The sequence below is a fragment of the Oncorhynchus gorbuscha genome, unplaced genomic scaffold (genome assembly GCF_021184085.1).
Source record: "Oncorhynchus gorbuscha isolate QuinsamMale2020 ecotype Even-year unplaced genomic scaffold, OgorEven_v1.0 Un_scaffold_3478, whole genome shotgun sequence".
NCBI lineage: Eukaryota > Metazoa > Chordata > Actinopteri > Salmoniformes > Salmonidae > Oncorhynchus > Oncorhynchus gorbuscha.
The window spans coordinates 23,346-43,229 of NW_025747702.1; the positions used below are offsets into that span (position 1 = coordinate 23,346).

A 19,884-nucleotide genomic window follows, 5' to 3' on the forward strand; every position below is an offset into this window, starting at 1 on the left:
CAGACATTAGATTCAGACATTAGACATTAGATTCAGACATTAGATTCAGACATTAGATTCAGACATTAGATTCAGACATTAGATTTAGACATTAGATTCAGACATTAGATTCAGACATTAGATTCAGACATTAGATTCGACATTAGATTCAGACATTAGATTCAGACATTAGATTTAGACATTAGATTCAGACATTAGATTCAGACATTAGATTCAGACATTAGATTCAGACATTAGACATTAGATTCAGACATTAGATTCAGACATTAGACATTAGATTCAGACATTAGACATTAGATTCAGACATTAGATTCAGACATTAGATTCAGACATTAGATTCAGACATTAGATTCAGACATTAGACATTAGATTCAGACATTAGATTTAGACATTAGATTCAGACATTAGATTCAGACATTAGATTCAGACATTAGATTCAGACATTAGACATTAGATTCAGATATTAGATTCAGACATTAGACATTAGATTCAGACATTAGATTTAGACATTAGACATTAGATTCATACATTAGATTCAGACATTAGATTCAGACATTAGATTTAGACATTAGACATTAGATTCAGACATTAGACATTAGATTCAGACATTAGACATTAGATTCAGACATTAGATTCAGACATTAGACATTAGATTTAGACATTAGACATTAGATTCAGACATTAGATTCAGACATTAGATTCAGACATTAGATTCAGACATTAGATTCAGACATTAGATTCAGACATTAGATTCAGACATTAGATTCAGACATTAGACATTAGATTCAGACATTAGACATTAGATTCAGACATTAGACATTAGATTCAGACATTAGACATTCAGACATTAGACATTAGATTCAGACATTAGATTCAGACATTAGATTCAGACATTAGATTCAGACATTAGACATTAGATTCAGACATTAGACATTAGATTCAGACATTAGATTCAGACATTAGACATTAGATTCAGACATTAGACATTAGATTCAGACATTAGACATTAGATTCAGACATAGATTCAGACATTAGATTCAGACATTAGATTCAGACATTAGATTCAGACATTAGATTCAGACATTAGATTCAGACATTAGATTCAGACATTAGACATTAGATTCAGACATTAGATTCAGACATTAGATTCAGACATTAGATTCAGACATTAGATTCAGACATTAGATTCAGACATTAGATTCAGACATTAGATTCAGACATTAGATTCAGACATTAGATTCAGACATTAGATTCAGACATTAGATTCAGACATTAGATTCAGACATTAGACATTAGATTCAGACATTAGACATTAGATTTAGACATTAGATTTAGACATTAGATTCAGACATTAGATTCAGACATTAGATTCAGACATTAGATTCAGACATTAGATTCAGACATTAGACATTAGATTCAGACATTAGACATTAGATTCAGATATTAGATTCAGACATTAGACATTAGATTCAGACATTAGATTTAGACATTAGACATTAGATTCATACATTAGATTCAGACATTAGATTCAGACATTAGATTTAGACATTAGACATTAGATTCAGACATTAGACATTAGATTTAGACATTAGACATTAGATTCAGACATTAGACATTAGATTCAGACATTAGATTCAGACATTAGACATTAGATTCAGACATTAGACATTAGATTCAGACATTAGATTCAGACATTAGATTCAGACATTAGATTCAGACATTAGATTCAGACATTAGATTCAGACATTAGATTTAGACATTAGATTCAGACATTAGATTCAGACATTAGATTCAGACATTAGACATTAGATTCAGACATTAGATTCAGACATTAGATTCAGACATTAGATTTAGACATTAGATTCAGACATTAGACATTAGATTCAGACATTAGATTCAGACATTAGACATTAGATTCAGACATTAGATTCAGACATTAGATTCAGACATTAGATTCAGACATTAGACATTAGATTCAGACATTAGACATTAGATTCAGACATTAGATTCAGACATTAGACATTAGATTCAGACATTAGACATTAGATTCAGACATTAGACATTAGATTCAGACATTAGACATTAGATTCAGACATTAGATTCAGACATTAGACATTAGATTCAGACATTAGATTCAGACATTAGATTCAGACATTAGATTCAGACATTAGATTCAGACATTAGATTTAGACATTAGACATTAGATTCAGACATTAGACATTAGATTTAGACATTAGACATTAGATTCAGACATTAGACATTAGATTCAGACATTAGATTCAGACATTAGACATTAGATTCAGACATTAGATTCAGACATTAGATTCAGACATTAGACATTAGATTCAGACATTAGATTCAGACATTAGATTTATTCACATTAGATTCAGACATTAGATTCAGACATTAGATTCAGACATTAGACATTAGATTCAGACATTAGATTCAGACATTAGATTTAGACATTAGATTCAGACATTAGACATTAGATTCAGACATTAGATTCAGACATTAGACATTAGATTCAGACATTAGATTCAGACATTAGATTCAGACATTAGACATTAGATTCAGACATTAGACATTAGATTCAGACATTAGATTCAGACATTAGACATTAGATTCAGACATTAGACATTAGATTCAGACATTAGACATTAGATTCAGACACTAGATTCAGACACTAGATTCAGACATTAGATTCAGACATTAGATTCAGACATTAGATTCAGACATTAGATTCAGACATTAGATTCAGACATTAGATTCAGACATTAGACATTAGATTCAGACATTAGATTCAGACATTAGATTCAGACATTAGATTCAGACATTAGATTTAGACATTAGATTCAGACATTAGATTCAGACATTAGATTCAGACATTAGATTCAGACATTAGATTCAGACATTAGATTTAGACATTAGATTCAGACATTAGATTCAGACATTAGATTCAGACATTAGATTCAGACATTAGACATTAGATTCAGACATTAGATTCAGACATTAGACATTAGATTCAGACATTAGACAGATTCAGACATTAGATTCAGACATTAGATTCAGACATTAGATTCAGACATTAGATTCAGACATTAGACATTAGATTCAGACATTAGATTTAGACATTAGATTCAGACATTAGATTCAGACATTAGATTCAGACATTAGATTCAGACATTAGACATTAGATTCAGACATTAGACATTAGATTCAGATATTAGATTCAGACATTAGACATTAGATTCAGACATTAGATTTAGACATTAGACATTAGATTCATACATTAGATTCAGACATTAGATTCAGACATTAGATTTAGACATTAGACATTAGATTCAGACATTAGACATTAGATTCAGACATTAGACATTAGATTCAGACATTAGATTCAGACATTAGACATTAGATTTAGACATTAGACATTAGATTCAGACATTAGATTCAGACATTAGATTCAGACATTAGATTCAGACATTAGATTCAGACATTAGACATTAGATTCAGACATTAGATTCAGACATTAGACATTAGATTCAGACATTAGACATTAGATTCAGACATTAGACATTAGATTCAGACATTAGACATTAGATTCAGACATTAGATTCAGACATTAGATTCAGACATTAGATTCAGACATTAGACATTAGATTCAGACATTAGACATTAGATTCAGACATTAGATTCAGACATTAGACATTAGATTCAGACATTAGACATTAGATTCAGACATTAGACATTAGATTCAGACATTAGATTCAGACATTAGATTCAGACATTAGATTCAGACATTAGATTCAGACATTAGATTCAGACATTAGATTCAGACATTAGACATTAGATTCAGACATTAGATTCAGACATTAGATTCAGACATTAGATTCAGACATTAGATTCAGACATTAGATTCAGACATTAGACATTAGATTCAGACATTAGATTCAGACATTATACACTAGATTCAGACATTAGATTCAGACATTAGATTCAGACATTAGATTCAGACATTAGACATTAGATTCAGACATTAGACATTAGATTTAGACATTAGATTCAGACATTAGATTCAGACATTAGATTCAGACATTAGACATTAGATTCAGACATTAGATTCAGACATTAGATTTAGACATTAGATTTAGACATTAGATTCAGACATTAGATTCAGACATTAGATTCAGACATTAGATTCAGACATTAGATTTAGACATTAGATTCAGATATTAGATTCAGACATTAGATTCAGACATTAGATTCAGACATTAGATTCAGACATTAGATTCAGACATTAGACATTAGATTCAGACATTAGATTAGATTCAGACATTAGATTCAGACATTAGACATTAGATTCAGACATTAGATTTAGATTCAGACATTAGACATTAGATTCAGACATTAGATTCAGACATTAGATTCAGACATTAGATTCAGACATTAGACATTAGATTCAGACATTAGACATTAGATTTAGACATTAGACATTAGATTCAGACATTAGACATTAGATTCAGACATTAGATTCAGACATTAGACATTAGATTCAGACATTAGACATTAGATTCAGACATTAGATTCAGACATTAGATTCAGACATTAGATTCAGACATTAGATTCAGACATTAGATTCAGACATTAGATTTAGACATTAGATTCAGACATTAGATTCAGACATTAGATTCAGACATTAGACATTAGATTCAGACATTAGATTCAGACATTAGATTCAGACATTAGATTTAGACATTAGATTCAGACATTAGACATTAGATTCAGACATTAGATTCAGACATTAGACATTAGATTCAGACATTAGATTCAGACATTAGATTCAGACATTAGATTCAGACATTAGACATTAGATTCAGACATTAGACATTAGATTCAGACATTAGATTCAGACATTAGACATTAGATTCAGACATTAGACATTAGACATTAGATTCAGACATTAGACATTAGATTCAGACATTAGATTTAGACATTAGATTCAGACATTAGATTAGACATTAGATTCAGACATTAGATTTAGACATTAGACATTAGATTAGACATTAGACATTAGACATTAGATTCAGACATTAGATTCAGACATTAGACATTAGATTCAGACATTAGATTCAGACATTAGACATTAGATTCAGACATTAGACATTAGATTCAGACATTAGATTCAGACATTAGATTCAGACATTAGATTCAGACATTAGATTCAGACATTAGATTCAGACATTAGATTCAGACATTAGATTCAGACATTAGATTCAGACATTAGACATTAGATTCAGACATTAGATTCAGACATTAGATTTAGACATTAGATTCAGACATTAGATTAGATTCAGACATTAGATTCAGACATTAGACATTAGATTCAGACATTAGATTCAGACATTAGATTCAGACATTAGACATTAGATTCAGACATTAGACATTAGATTCAGACATTAGATTCAGACATTAGACATTAGATTCAGACATTAGACATTAGATTCAGACATTAGATTCAGACATTAGATTCAGACATTAGATTCAGACATTAGATTCAGACATTAGATTCAGACATTAGATTCAGACATTAGATTCAGACATTAGATTCAGACATTAGATTCAGACATTAGACATTAGATTCAGACATTAGATTCAGACATTAGATTCAGACATTAGATTCAGACATTAGATTTAGACATTAGATTCAGACATTAGATTCAGACATTAGATTCAGACATTAGATTCAGACATTAGATTCAGACATTAGATTCAGACATTAGATTTAGACATTAGATTCAGACATTAGATTCAGACATTAGATTCAGACATTAGATTCAGACATTAGACATTAGATTCAGACATTAGATTCAGACATTAGACATTAGATTCAGACATTAGACATTAGATTCAGACATTAGATTCAGACATTAGATTCAGACATTAGATTCAGACATTAGATTCAGACATTAGACATTAGATTCAGACATTAGATTCAGACATTAGATTCAGACATTAGATTCAGACATTAGATTCAGACATTAGATTCAGACATTAGACATTAGATTCAGACATTAGACATTAGATTCAGACATTAGATTCAGACATTAGACATTAGATTCAGACATTAGATTTAGACATTAGACATTAGATTCATACATTAGATTCAGACATTAGATTCAGACATTAGATTTAGACATTAGACATTAGATTCAGACATTAGACATTAGATTTAGACATTAGACATTAGATTCAGACATTAGACATTAGATTCAGACATTAGATTCAGACATTAGACATTAGATTCAGACATTAGACATTAGATTCAGACATTAGATTCAGACATTAGATTCAGACATTAGATTCAGACATTAGATTCAGACATTAGATTCAGACATTAGATTTAGACATTAGATTCAGACATTAGATTCAGACATTAGATTCAGACATTAGACATTAGATTCAGACATTAGATTCAGACATTAGATTCAGACATTAGATTTAGACATTAGATTCAGACATTAGACATTAGATTCAGACATTAGATTCAGACATTAGACATTAGATTCAGACATTAGATTCAGACATTAGATTCAGACATTAGATTCAGACATTAGACATTAGATTCAGACATTAGACATTAGATTCAGACATTAGATTCAGACATTAGACATTAGATTCAGACATTAGACATTAGATTCAGACATTAGACATTAGATTCAGACATTAGACATTAGATTCAGATATTAGATTCAGACATTAGACATTAGATTCAGACATTAGATTTAGACATTAGATTCAGACATTAGATTCAGACATTAGATTCAGACATTAGATTTAGACATTAGACATTAGATTCAGACATTAGACATTAGATTTAGACATTAGACATTAGATTCAGACATTAGACATTAGATTCAGACATTAGATTCAGACATTAGACATTAGATTCAGACATTAGACATTAGATTCAGACATTAGATTCAGACATTAGATTCAGACATTAGATTCAGACATTAGATTCAGACATTAGATTTAGACATTAGATTCAGACATTAGATTCAGACATTAGATTCAGACATTAGACATTAGATTCAGACATTAGATTCAGACATTAGACATTAGATTCAGACATTAGACATTAGATTCAGACATTAGATTCAGACATTAGACATTAGATTCAGACATTAGATTCAGACATTAGATTCAGACATTAGACATTAGATTCAGACATTAGACATTAGATTCAGACATTAGATTCAGACATTAGACATTAGATTCAGACATTAGACATTAGATTCAGACATTAGACATTAGATTCAGACACTAGATTCAGACATTTCAGACATTAGATTCAGACATTAGATTCAGACATTAGATTCAGACATTAGATTCAGACATTAGATTCAGACATTAGATTCAGACATTAGACATTAGATTCAGACATTAGATTCAGACATTAGATTCAGACATTAGATTCAGACATTAGATTTAGACATTAGATTCAGACATTAGATTCAGACATTAGATTCAGACATTAGATTCACATTAGATTCAGACATTAGATTCAGACATTAGATTTAGACATTAGATTCAGACATTAGATTAGACATTAGATTCAGACATTAGATTCAGACATTAGACATTAGATTCAGACATTAGATTCAGACATTAGACATTAGATTCAGACATTAGACATTAGATTCAGACATTAGATTCAGACATTAGATTCAGACATTAGATTCAGACATTAGATTCAGACATTAGACATTAGATTCAGACATTAGATTTAGACATTAGATTCAGACATTAGATTCAGACATTAGATTCAGACATTAGATTCAGACATTAGACATTAGATTCAGACATTAGACATTAGATTCAGACATTAGATTCAGACATTAGACATTAGATTCAGACATTAGATTTAGACAGACATTAGATTCAGACATTAGATTCAGACATTAGATTCAGACATTAGATTCAGACATTAGACATTAGATTCAGACATTAGACATTAGATTCAGACATTAGACATTAGATTCAGACATTAGATTCAGACATTAGACATTAGATTCAGACATTAGACATTAGATTCAGACATTAGATTCAGACATTAGATTCAGACATTAGATTCAGACATTAGATTCAGACATTAGACATTAGATTCAGACATTAGATTCAGACATTAGACATTAGATTCAGACATTAGATTCAGACATTAGACATTAGATTCAGACATTAGACATTAGATTCAGACATTAGATTCAGACATTAGATTCAGACATTAGATTCAGACATTAGATTCATTACATTAGATTCATTAGATTCAGACATTAGACATTAGATTCAGACATTAGACATTAGATTCAGACATTAGACATTCAGACATTAGATTCAGACATTAGATTCAGACATTAGATTCAGACATTAGATTCATTAGACATTAGATTCAGACATTAGACATTAGATTCAGACATTAGATTCAGACATTAGATTCAGACATTCAGACATTAGATTCAGACATTAGATTCAGACATTAGATTCAGACATTAGACATTAGATTCAGACATTAGATTCAGACATTAGATTCAGACATTAGATTCAGACATTAGATTCAGACATTAGATTCAGACATTAGACATTAGACATTAGATTTAGATTTAGACAGATTTAGACATTAGACATTAGATTCAGACATTAGACATTAGATTCAGACATTAGATTCAGACATTAGATTTAGACATTAGATTCAGACATTAGATTCAGACATTAGATTCAGACATTAGATTCAGACATTAGATTCAGACATTAGATTCAGACATTAGATTTAGACATTAGATTCAGACATTAGATTCAGACATTAGATTCAGACATTAGATTCAGACATTAGATTCAGACATTAGATTCAGACATTAGACATTCAGACATTAGACATTAGATTCAGACATTAGATTCAGACATTAGATTTTAGACAGACATTAGATTCAGACATTAGATTCAGACATTAGATTCAGACATTAGATTCAGACATTAGACATTAGATTCAGACATTAGATTCAGACATTAGATTTCAGACATTAGATTCAGACATTAGATTCAGACATTAGATTTAGACATTAGATTCAGACATTAGACATTAGATTCAGACATTAGACATTAGATTCAGACATTAGATTCAGACATTAGATTCATTAGACATTAGATTCAGACATTAGATTCAGACATTAGATTCAGACATTAGATTTAGACATTAGATTCAGACATTAGACATTAGACATTAGACATTAGATTCAGACATTAGACATTAGATTCAGACATTAGATTCAGACATTAGATTCAGACATTAGATTCAGACATTAGACATTAGATTCAGACATTTCAGACATTAGATTCAGACATTAGACATTAGATTCAGACATTAGATTCAGACATTAGACATTAGATTCAGATATTAGATTCAGACATTAGACATTAGATTCAGACATTAGATTCAGACATTAGATTCAGACATTAGATTCAGACATTAGATTCAGACATTAGATTCAGACATTAGACATTAGATTCAGACATTAGATTAGATTTAGACATTAGACATTAGATTCAGACATTAGATTCAGACATTAGATTCAGACATTAGATTCAGACATTAGACATTAGATTCAGACATTAGATTCAGACATTAGATTCATTAGATTCAGACATTAGATTCAGACATTAGATTTAGACATTAGATTCAGACATTAGATTCAGACATTAGATTCAGACATTAGACATTAGATTCAGACATTAGATTCAGACATTAGATTTAGACATTAGATTCAGACATTAGACATTAGATTCAGACATTAGATTCAGACATTAGACATTCAGACATTAGATTCAGACATTAGATTCAGACATTAGACATTAGATTCAGACATTAGACATTAGATTCAGACATTAGATTCAGACATTAGACATTAGATTCAGACATTAGACATTAGATTCAGACATTAGACATTAGATTCAGACATAGATTCAGACACTTTCAGACATTAGATTCAGACATTAGATTCAGACATTAGATTCAGACATTAGATTCAGACATTAGATTCAGACATTAGATTCAGACATTAGATTCAGACATTAGATTTAGACATTAGATTCAGACATTAGATTCAGACATTAGATTCAGACATTAGATTTAGACATTAGATTCACATTAGATTCAGACATTAGATTCAGACATTAGATTCAGACATTAGACATTAGATTCAGACATTAGATTCAGACATTAGATTCAGACATTAGATTCAGACATTAGATTCAGACATTAGATTCAGACATTAGATTCAGACATTAGACATTAGATTCAGACATTAGATTCAGACATTAGATTCAGACATTAGACATTAGATTCAGACATTAGATTCAGACATTAGATTCAGACATTAGATTCAGACATTAGATTCAGACATTAGATTCAGACATTAGATTTAGACATTAGATTTAGACATTAGATTCAGACATTAGATTCAGACATTAGATTCAGACATTAGACATTAGATTTAGACATTAGATTCAGACATTAGACATTAGATTCAGACATTAGATTCAGACATTAGACATTAGATTTAGACATTAGATTCAGACATTAGACATTCAGACATTAGATTTAGACATTAGATTTAGACATTAGACATTAGATTCAGACATTAGATTCAGACATTAGATTTAGACATTAGATTCAGACATTCAGACATTAGATTCAGACATTAGATTCAGACATTAGATTAGATTCAGACATTAGACATTCAGACATTAGATTCAGACATTAGATTCAGACATTAGATTCAGACATTAGATTCAGACATTAGATTCAGACATTAGATTCAGACATTAGATTCAGACATTAGATTCAGACATTAGATTCAGACATTAGACATTAGATTCAGACATTAGATTCAGACATTAGATTCAGACATTAGATTCAGACATTAGACATTAGATTCAGACATTAGACATTAGATTCAGACATTAGACATTAGATTCAGACATTAGATTCAGACATTAGATTCAGACATTAGATTCAGACATTAGATTCAGACATTAGATTCAGACATTAGATTCAGACATTAGGTTCAGACATTAGGTTCAGACATTAGATTCAGACATTAGATTCAGACATTAGATTCAGACATTAGGTTTAGACATTAGGTTTAGACATGTGCTTTGCCAGATTCCTTCTAACCAGTAACTCTTCACTCTGTTCGTCTCTCTTCTCCTCCAGCAGGAAGACAACGTGATAGACATCAGAGAATATGTCATCGCCTTATCGGTTGTATGCAGACCTGCTAAAACTCTGGAGACCATGAAACTGGCCTTCAGGGTACGTTTTCTGCTCCAGCTCTGGTTTCATGCTCTGTCAAGGTGTCTTTCAGAGGGCCTACGACCACTGATATTTCTGCCAGTTTCCATTTGAGAGGACGTACTAATGACCCATGGTGTGAGTTGTAGACCGTGTCGATTTTAACAGATGGTCTGAGGGCCCAGCCGGCTCAATGGGTGTGAGTGAGATGTGAAAGGGGTCATGGGTCATCTAATGTGTGTTAGTTATTATTTGCATATATCCCAGATGTTTGAGGCGGAGGAGGACGGTGCGATCACAGTGGCTGAGTTGGCCTGCATCCTAAAGACGGCGTTAGGAGTGGCTGACCTCGACGTCTCACGTCTCTTCGCTGCTATCGACACAGAGGACACGGGGAAACTCACCTTTGGTAAGAAACGACTTGTCTTCCTAGCTTGTACTTGTCTTCTTGTTTAGCTGCTCGTGGGAGTATACGCCTGGGGTGATTTCGGAACCTTTATTTAACCAGGCAAGTCAGTTAAGAACAAATTCTTATTTTCAATGACGGTCTAGGAACAGTGGGTTAACTGCCTGTTCAGGGGCAGAGCTACAGATTTGTACCTTGTCAGGTCTGGGGTTTGAACTTGCAACCTTCTGGTTACTAGTCCAACACTCTAACCACTAGGCTACCCACAGTTATGTTGTGTCTGTAATCTCTAGTTCATTTGTAAATATTAGGAGTGTACCTATCTTTGTAAACATGCACTTGTTTTTCTAGTGTGTTAATTGTAGGTTACTGTATTTTAACTTGCTTGGAATAACCTTTACTGTTGTGTGTGGCGCCCCCCTGTGGCGGTAACAGGCAAGTTCAGGAGCTTTGCAGAGCATCACCCAAACTTCAGTGAGGACTACCTGTCCACAGACAATACAGGCCGTAACGGCTGTCCTCACCAGCCCAAGGCCACGCCCAACGCCAAGCCTCAGACCAACGGCTTCTGCCCTGACTTCAGCCCGCGAGACAAACACCACGACACAACGACGGACTGTTCAGTGAAGAAACACAACTGAGTCCGTTAGTCACCTGAGAATCCACCTCTCCTGGTGAGAGAGTGGGTGGTGGGGGTTGTTGTTGTTGTTGTTGTTGATGGGCTATATGTATGGTCAGTCGGATACACACACACACACACACACACACACACACACACACACACACACACACACACACACACACACACACACACACACACACACACACACACACACACACACACACAGACAAGAAATGTAACCCTTATTAACCGTATCCAGAATGTTTCTACGGTTCATTTGATCTTGGTAATCTGACGTTGTTTGTTTTTCGTAGAGTTTTTCTGTATTTGTTCTGAGGAAGGAACATTTTAAATGCCAAAAAGATGGCTGATGACGATTGAGGAGAAGTGAAGCATGAAACACTGGAAGGGAAGCACATGTGATGTTTCCTCCATGTTGGGGTCTGGGAGAGGTCGAGAGACACCACCTCAACCAGGGAAGAACATGTGATGTTTCCTCCATGTTGGGGTCTGGGAGAGGTCGAGAGACACCACCTCAACCAGGGAAGCACATGTGATGTTTCCTCCATGTTGGGGTCTGGGAGAGGTCGAGAGACAACACCTCAACCAGAGAAGAACGTGATGTTTCCTCCATGTTGGGGTCTGGGAGAGGTCGAGAGACAATACCTCAACCAGAGAAGAACGTGATGTTTCCTCCATGTTGGGGTCTGGGAGAGGTCGAGAGACAACACCTCAACCAGGGAAAGGAACCTTAGTTTTGAGTGAATTCGGTGTTTATTTCTTAGTTTAATCTTCTTCTTTCTGATGGAAAGATGGCAGGTTTGACTCTGGGTGCTTTACTGTCAGTGAGCAGTATTGAGGGACTGTGACGGAATAGAACAGCCTTAAAGCACCAGTGACATTGTCTGAGCCCACTTTGGCTTTGATTGAACTTTTGAGGTGCAATATGGCTGATGTACAGATGTAGGATCTTAATTTGAGCCAGTTGGCTACAGCAGGGAAAATAATCCTGCATCAACAGGAAATGTTTTAATTATTATATGGATTATAATGTATGGTAATTTTTGGGCAGGTTAATACATCAATATATAAAATAAGGGAAAATAAAGTCTGACATTTCTAAGTGGAAATTACAAACTTCAAAATAAATTTTAAACCTAAAATACACGACACATTTTAAATGCAGGAAAGTTCTCCTGAAACATGGTGATCAAATTAAGATCCTACACCTGTAAAATGGGTCAGATTTAAGGTGTGATTATGGCTGATATCAGAGGGGTCAGATTTAAGGTGTGATTATGGCTGATATCAGAGGGGTCAGATTTAAGGTGTGATTATGGCTGATATCAGAGGGGTCAGATTTAAGGTGTGATTATGGCTGATATCAGAGGGGTCCGGTTTAAGGTGTGATTATGGTTGATATCAGAGGGGTCCGGTTTAAGGTGTGATTATGGCTGATATCAGAGAGGTCAGGTTTAAGGTGTGATTATGGTTGATATCAGAGGGGTCAGATTTAAGGTGTGGCTTTAAGGGAAAACAGAACCAGCAGGGTGTAAGTCATGTAATGCGACTGCGTTGTCGTCAGTGCAGACGACCGTCTCTCCTAAAGACCAGGACTTCAGACATGAGATCTGAGTTAATATATGAGATGTTCGCTGGATTACATTGTTTGTTTGTTTAACTGACAGTAAACCTGTTTAAATAGACGTAATCTAAAGTAGTGCACTATGTAGGGAATAGGGCCCTGGTCTAAAGTAGTAGCTCTGGTCTATGTACTATATAGGGAATAGGGCTCTGATCTAAAGTAGTGCACTATGTAGGGAATAGGGCTCTGGTCTAAAGTAGTGCACTATGTAGGGAATAGGGCTCTGGTCTAAAGTAGTGCACTATATAGGGAATAGGGCTCTGATCTAAAGTAGTGCACTATGTAGGGAATAGGGCTCTGGTCTAAAGTAGTGCACTATATAGGGAATAGGGCTCTGGTCTAAAGTAGTGTACTATATATGACCCTGGTCTAAAGTAGTGCTCTATATAGTGAATAGGGCTCTGGTGAACTAAAGTAGTGCACTATGTAGGGAATAGGGCCCTGGTCTAAAGTAGTGCACTATGTAGGGAATAGGGCTCTGGTCTAAAGTAGTGCACTATATAGGGAATAGGGCCCTGGTCTAAAGTAGTGCACTATATAGGGAATAGGGCTCTGATCTAAAGTAGTGCACTATGTAGGGAATAGGGCTCTGGTCTAAAGTAGTGCACTATATAGGGAATAGGGCTCTGATCTAAAGTAGTGCACTATGTGAGGGAATAGGGCTCTGGTCTAAAGTAGTGCACTATATAGGGAATAGGGCTCTGGTCTAAAGTAGTGTACTATATATGACCCTGGTCTAAAGTAGTGCTCTATATAGGGAATAGGGCTCTGGTCTAAAGTAGTGCACTATGTAGGGAATAGGGCCCTGGTCTAAAGTAGTGCACTATGTAGGGAATAGGGCTCTGGTCTAAAGTAGTGCACTATATAGGGAATAGGGCCCTGGTCTAAAGTAGTGCACTATGTAGGGAATAGGGCTCTGGTCTAAAGTAGTGCACTATGTAGGGAATAGGGCTCTGGTCTAAAGTAGTGCACTATGTAGGGAATAGGGCCCTGGTCTAAAGTAGTGCACTATATAGGGAATAGGGCTCTGGTCTAAAGTAGTGCACTATATAGGGAATAGGGCTCTGGTCTAAAGTAGTGCACTATATAGGGAATAGGGCTCTGGTCTAAAGTAGTGCACTATATAGGGAATAGGGCCCTGGTCTAAAGTAGTGCACTATATAGGGAATAGGGCTCTGGTCTAAAGTAGTGTACTATATATGACCCTGGTCTAAAGTAGTGCTCTATATAGGGAATAGGGCCCTGATCTAAAGTAGTGCACTATATATGACCCTGGTCTAAAGTAGTGCTCTATATAGGGAATAGGGCCCTGATCTAAAGTAGTGTACTATATATGACCCTGGTCTAAAGTAGTGCTCTATATAGGGAATAGGGCCCTGGTCTAAAGTAGTGCACTATATAGGGAATAGGGCTCTGGTCTAAAGTAGTGCACTATATAGGGAATAGGGCTCTGGTCTAAAGTAGTGTACTATGTAGGGAATAGGGCTCTGATCTAAAGTAGTGCACTATATAGGGAATAGGGCCCTGGTCTAAAGTAGTGTACTATGTAGGGAATAGGGCTCTGGTCTAAAGTAGTGTACTATATATGACCCTGGTCTAAAGTAGTGCTCTATATAGGGAATAGGGCCCTGATCTAAAGTAGTGCACTATATAGGGAATAGGGCCCTGATCTAAAGTAGTGCACTATGTAGGGAATAGGGCTCTGGTCTAAAGTAGTGCACTATGTAGGGAATAGGGCCCTGATCTAAAGTAGTGCACTATGTAGGGAATAGGGTGCCATCTGGGACCTACCTGTCGATCTATCCACTGTTAATCACCTGAATGTTACTATAGAGGTCTATGGGACAGGTATTTGTTACTATAGAGGTCTATTGGACAGGTATTTGTTACTATAGAGGTCTATTGGATGGGTGAATGTTACTATAGAGGTCTATGGGACAGGTATTTGTTACTATAGAGGTCTATGGGACAGGTATTTGTTACTATAGAGGTCTATGGGACAGGTATATGTTACTATAGAGGTCTATTGGACGTTACTATAGAGGTCTATGGGACAGGTATATGTTACTATAGAGGTCTATGGGACAGGTATTTGTTACTATAGAGGTCTATTGGACAGGTATTTGTTACTATAGAGGTCTATGGGACAGGTATTTGTTACTATAGAGGTCTATTGGACAGGTATATGTTACTATAGAGGTCTATTGGACAGGTATTTGTTACTATAGAGGTCTATGGGACAGGTATTTGTTACTATAGAGGTCTATTGGATGGGTGAATGTTACTATAGAGGTCTATTGGACAGGTATTTGTTACTATAGAGGTCTATGGGACAGGTATTTGTTACTATAGAGGTCTATGGGACAGGTATTTGTTACTATAGAGGTCTATTGGACAGGTATATGTTACTATAGAGGTCTATTGGACAGGTATTTGTTACTATAGAGGTCTATTGGACAGGTATTTGTTACTATAGAGGTCTATGGGACAGGTATATGTTACTATAGAGGTCTATGGGACAGGTATATGTTACTATAGAGGTCTATGGGACAGGTATTTGTTACTATAGAGGTCTATGGGACAGGTATTTGTTACTATAGAGGTCTATTGGACAGGTATTTGTTACTATAGAGGTCTATTGGACAGGTATTTGTTACTATAGAGGTCTATGGGACAGGTATTTGTTACTATAGAGGTCTATGGGACAGGTATTTGTTACTATAGAGGTCTATGGGACAGGTATTTGTTACTATAGAGGTCTATTGGACAGGTATATGTTACTATAGAGGTCTATTGGACAGGTATTTGTTACTATAGAGGTCTATTAGACAGGTATATGTTACTATAGAGGTCTATTGGATGGGTGAATGTTACTATAGAGGTCTATTGGACAGGTATTTGTTACTATAGAGGTCTATGGGACAGGTATTTGTTACTATAGAGGTCTATTGGATGGGTGAATGTTACTATAGAGGTCTATGGGACAGGTATTTGTTACTATAGAGGTCTATTGGATGGGTGAATGTTACTATAGAGGTCTATGGGACAGGTATTTGTTACTATAGAGGTCTATGGGACAGGTATATGTTACTATAGAGGTCTATGGGACAGGTATTTGTTACTATAGAGGTCTATTGGACAGGAGATTGTTACTATAGAGGTCTATTGGACAGGTGATTGTTACTATAGAGGTCTATTGGACAGGAGATTGTTACTATAGAGGTCTATTGGACAGGTGATTGTTACTATAGAGAAGGAGTTTGCCATCTAAAAGAGCTGTGGGTTCTAAATACAAGTAGTTTCTATAACACATCCTTATACCATGTCTGTCGTTTACATAAACACCCCCCCCCCTCCCCAAAGAGAGCTTTACAATGGGAGCAATATATGACATCATTCACCGTCTCAACTTCTTCTCCTTTCAAAGAGATCAAATGAATATGTATTTTTTATTTTTTATTCCAAATGCGGGCATTTTGTGAATTTCTGGTAATTACGTAAATTATTTTTTATTTGATTTGATTTTTTAAAAATGTATTTAATTTCCCTGCCTGCCGTGAGCAAGAAATGTGATGTTTTTATCATGTGGATTTGTGCTGTTGCTCAAAGTAAGTCTGTCCTGGTTCCTTTTGTATAATGGACGGAGTAGATTTGTGTTGTGGTACACAAACAGCCTCAAAATCTATTGTTAATATAACTTGTTGTTCTTATTCTTAATATTATCGAATGCTTTAGATGCCAAAATGCATATTTAAAAATAAATAAAAATAATAGCCTTGAATCTATCTATTTATCTATCTATGGTTTTCATGATTATATAAAGAGAATGTATAGACAATCTGTCATCTTTTTTTTTTTAAGTTACTAAAATCACTGATATTTAACAAAATGTACTTTTAAATCATGATTTCCATAACAATATTGTGTTAATTAGTGCTTCTATTTCATGCTGTGATTTCATCCTGGTCAACGTGTACCAGGTTGAACAATAGCTGTTGTGTGTTAAGCCTTGAGGTGCAGATCCCCTGCTATATGACAGGCCTACTAACACACCAACCTAGCAAGCCTGGATCCACACATTTACAATGGGACTCTTTTGTTGTTGCTAGAATTCACCACCACAGTTACTTTATCTGTTTCTACGGGAACATGTTTATACCGTTTTGTTTTCTATAATGTATTTGTGTTTACACTTTAGATGGGATTCTCTTTTTTTTTCCTGAGGATGTGTGACGTCTGTTGCTTCTCATTTCATGGTGGTATATTACTGTGGCCATGCTTGTATTATCTTTTCATATTTGTTATTAAATGGAACACATACTAATAAAGATCTGGAATTCCAGTTGTGTGGAGGGGGGGGGGGTTTGTATCCCCAAGTTCACCTCCCCCCAATTTTTTTTTGTTGTTGTAAAGAAAGAGATCTGTGTTCTATATTTAGCTCAGTTTTCTAGAACTGTGTCGTCTCAGGATCTTTGACGTGTTCTAACACAAGATTGGTAACGGTTTAACGGTTTAACGGACCGGTAAGAGGAAGCTTCTGATTGGCTTATTCAAGGAATAGTCAACACAGATGTTTTTTTTTCCGTTTGGATTATTTAGGTAGCTGTGAAATTAAGACTCTCTGACTAAAAAGGTTGTTGTTGCAAAACAAAAGTTGGTCCACCTAGTTCTCGTACTATTAATTCATTTCATCATGTTGTCTGTCTATTGTTTTAAATATCTCACAACATACAAGAATCGTTCTGTTTCTATCGGTTTTTTAAAAATGGTTCTGAAGACAAACCGTAAGAGCTGATATCTTATTTATGCTACGACTACTGCTGCCTGCTTCTTCTGTGTCCCACACTGAACTGAAGACGAAACATCAACCTGTGTGATGCTCTATACTGATACCTAGCTATCTGACTTTCTGATGGTTCCTCTAGACTGATACCTAGCTAGCTAGCTTTCTGATGGTTCCTCTAGACTGATAGCTAGCTAGCTGGCTTTCTGATGGTTCCTCTAGACTGATACCTAGCTAGCTAGATTTCTGATGGTTCCTCTAGACTGATAGCTAGCTAGCTGGCTTTCTGATGGTTCCTCTAGACTGATACCAAGCTAGCTAGCTTGCTGATGGTTCCTCTAGACTGATACCTAGCTAGCTTTCTGCTGGTTCTGATACCTAGGTTTTCCTCTAGACTGATACCTAGCTAGCTAGCTTTCTGATGGTTCCTCTAGACTGATACCAAGCTAGCCTCTAGACTGATACCTAGCATGGTTTCTAGACTGGACCAGGATCGTGCTGAATTTGCTGTTCTTTCTCTAGATTTTTCTATTTTTCCTCTTGAGTTTTTATTTGATACCTGTACTTAAACAGTCATTTACTGCAAGATACTTTGAAGTGTATTTTGGGAACGCTATGATGATATAACTTTCTGATGGTTTTGCTATACAAATAAATAGGACATTTAACACCAAGTTTCTGTGTTTCTTAATGTAATGCCGTGTCTGGGCTACTTTGTAGACTGGGTTCTATGTTCTGGTATTCTATGTTGGGTTCTAATGTTGACTGGTTTCTAAAGACAGTCATTTACTTATATGCAAGTACTATGCAGACTGGTGTTTTTGGGACTGGTGTTCTATGTAGTCTTGTGTTCTATGTAGACTGGTTTCTATGTAAATACTGGGTTCATTTAACACTGGTTTCTGTGTTTCTGGGTTCTATGTAGACTGGGTTCTATGTAGACTGGTGTTCTATGTAGACTGGTGTTCTATGTAGACTGGGTTCTATGTTGACTATGGTCTGTTCTATGTAAACTGGTGTTCTATGTAGACTGGGTTCTATGTAAACTGGTGTTCTATGTAGACAGGGTTCTATGTAGACTGGT

General features: G+C 34.7%; 1 protein-coding gene across 1 annotated transcript in view; it reads left to right on the plus strand.

Moving 5' to 3' along the window:
• Window positions 1–14,124, plus strand: part of LOC124027692 (lysophosphatidylcholine acyltransferase 1-like) — a gene marked incomplete at its 5' end in the record, with an annotated part of 31,345 nt that extends 17,221 nt beyond the window's left edge. The window contains 3 exon segments of the mRNA XM_046340059.1: window positions 11,267–11,365; window positions 11,612–11,753; window positions 12,186–14,124. Coding sequence (XP_046196015.1) covers window positions 11,267–11,365; window positions 11,612–11,753; window positions 12,186–12,391 — 447 coding nt within the window.
• Window positions 14,125–19,884: the final 5,760 nt, after the last annotated feature.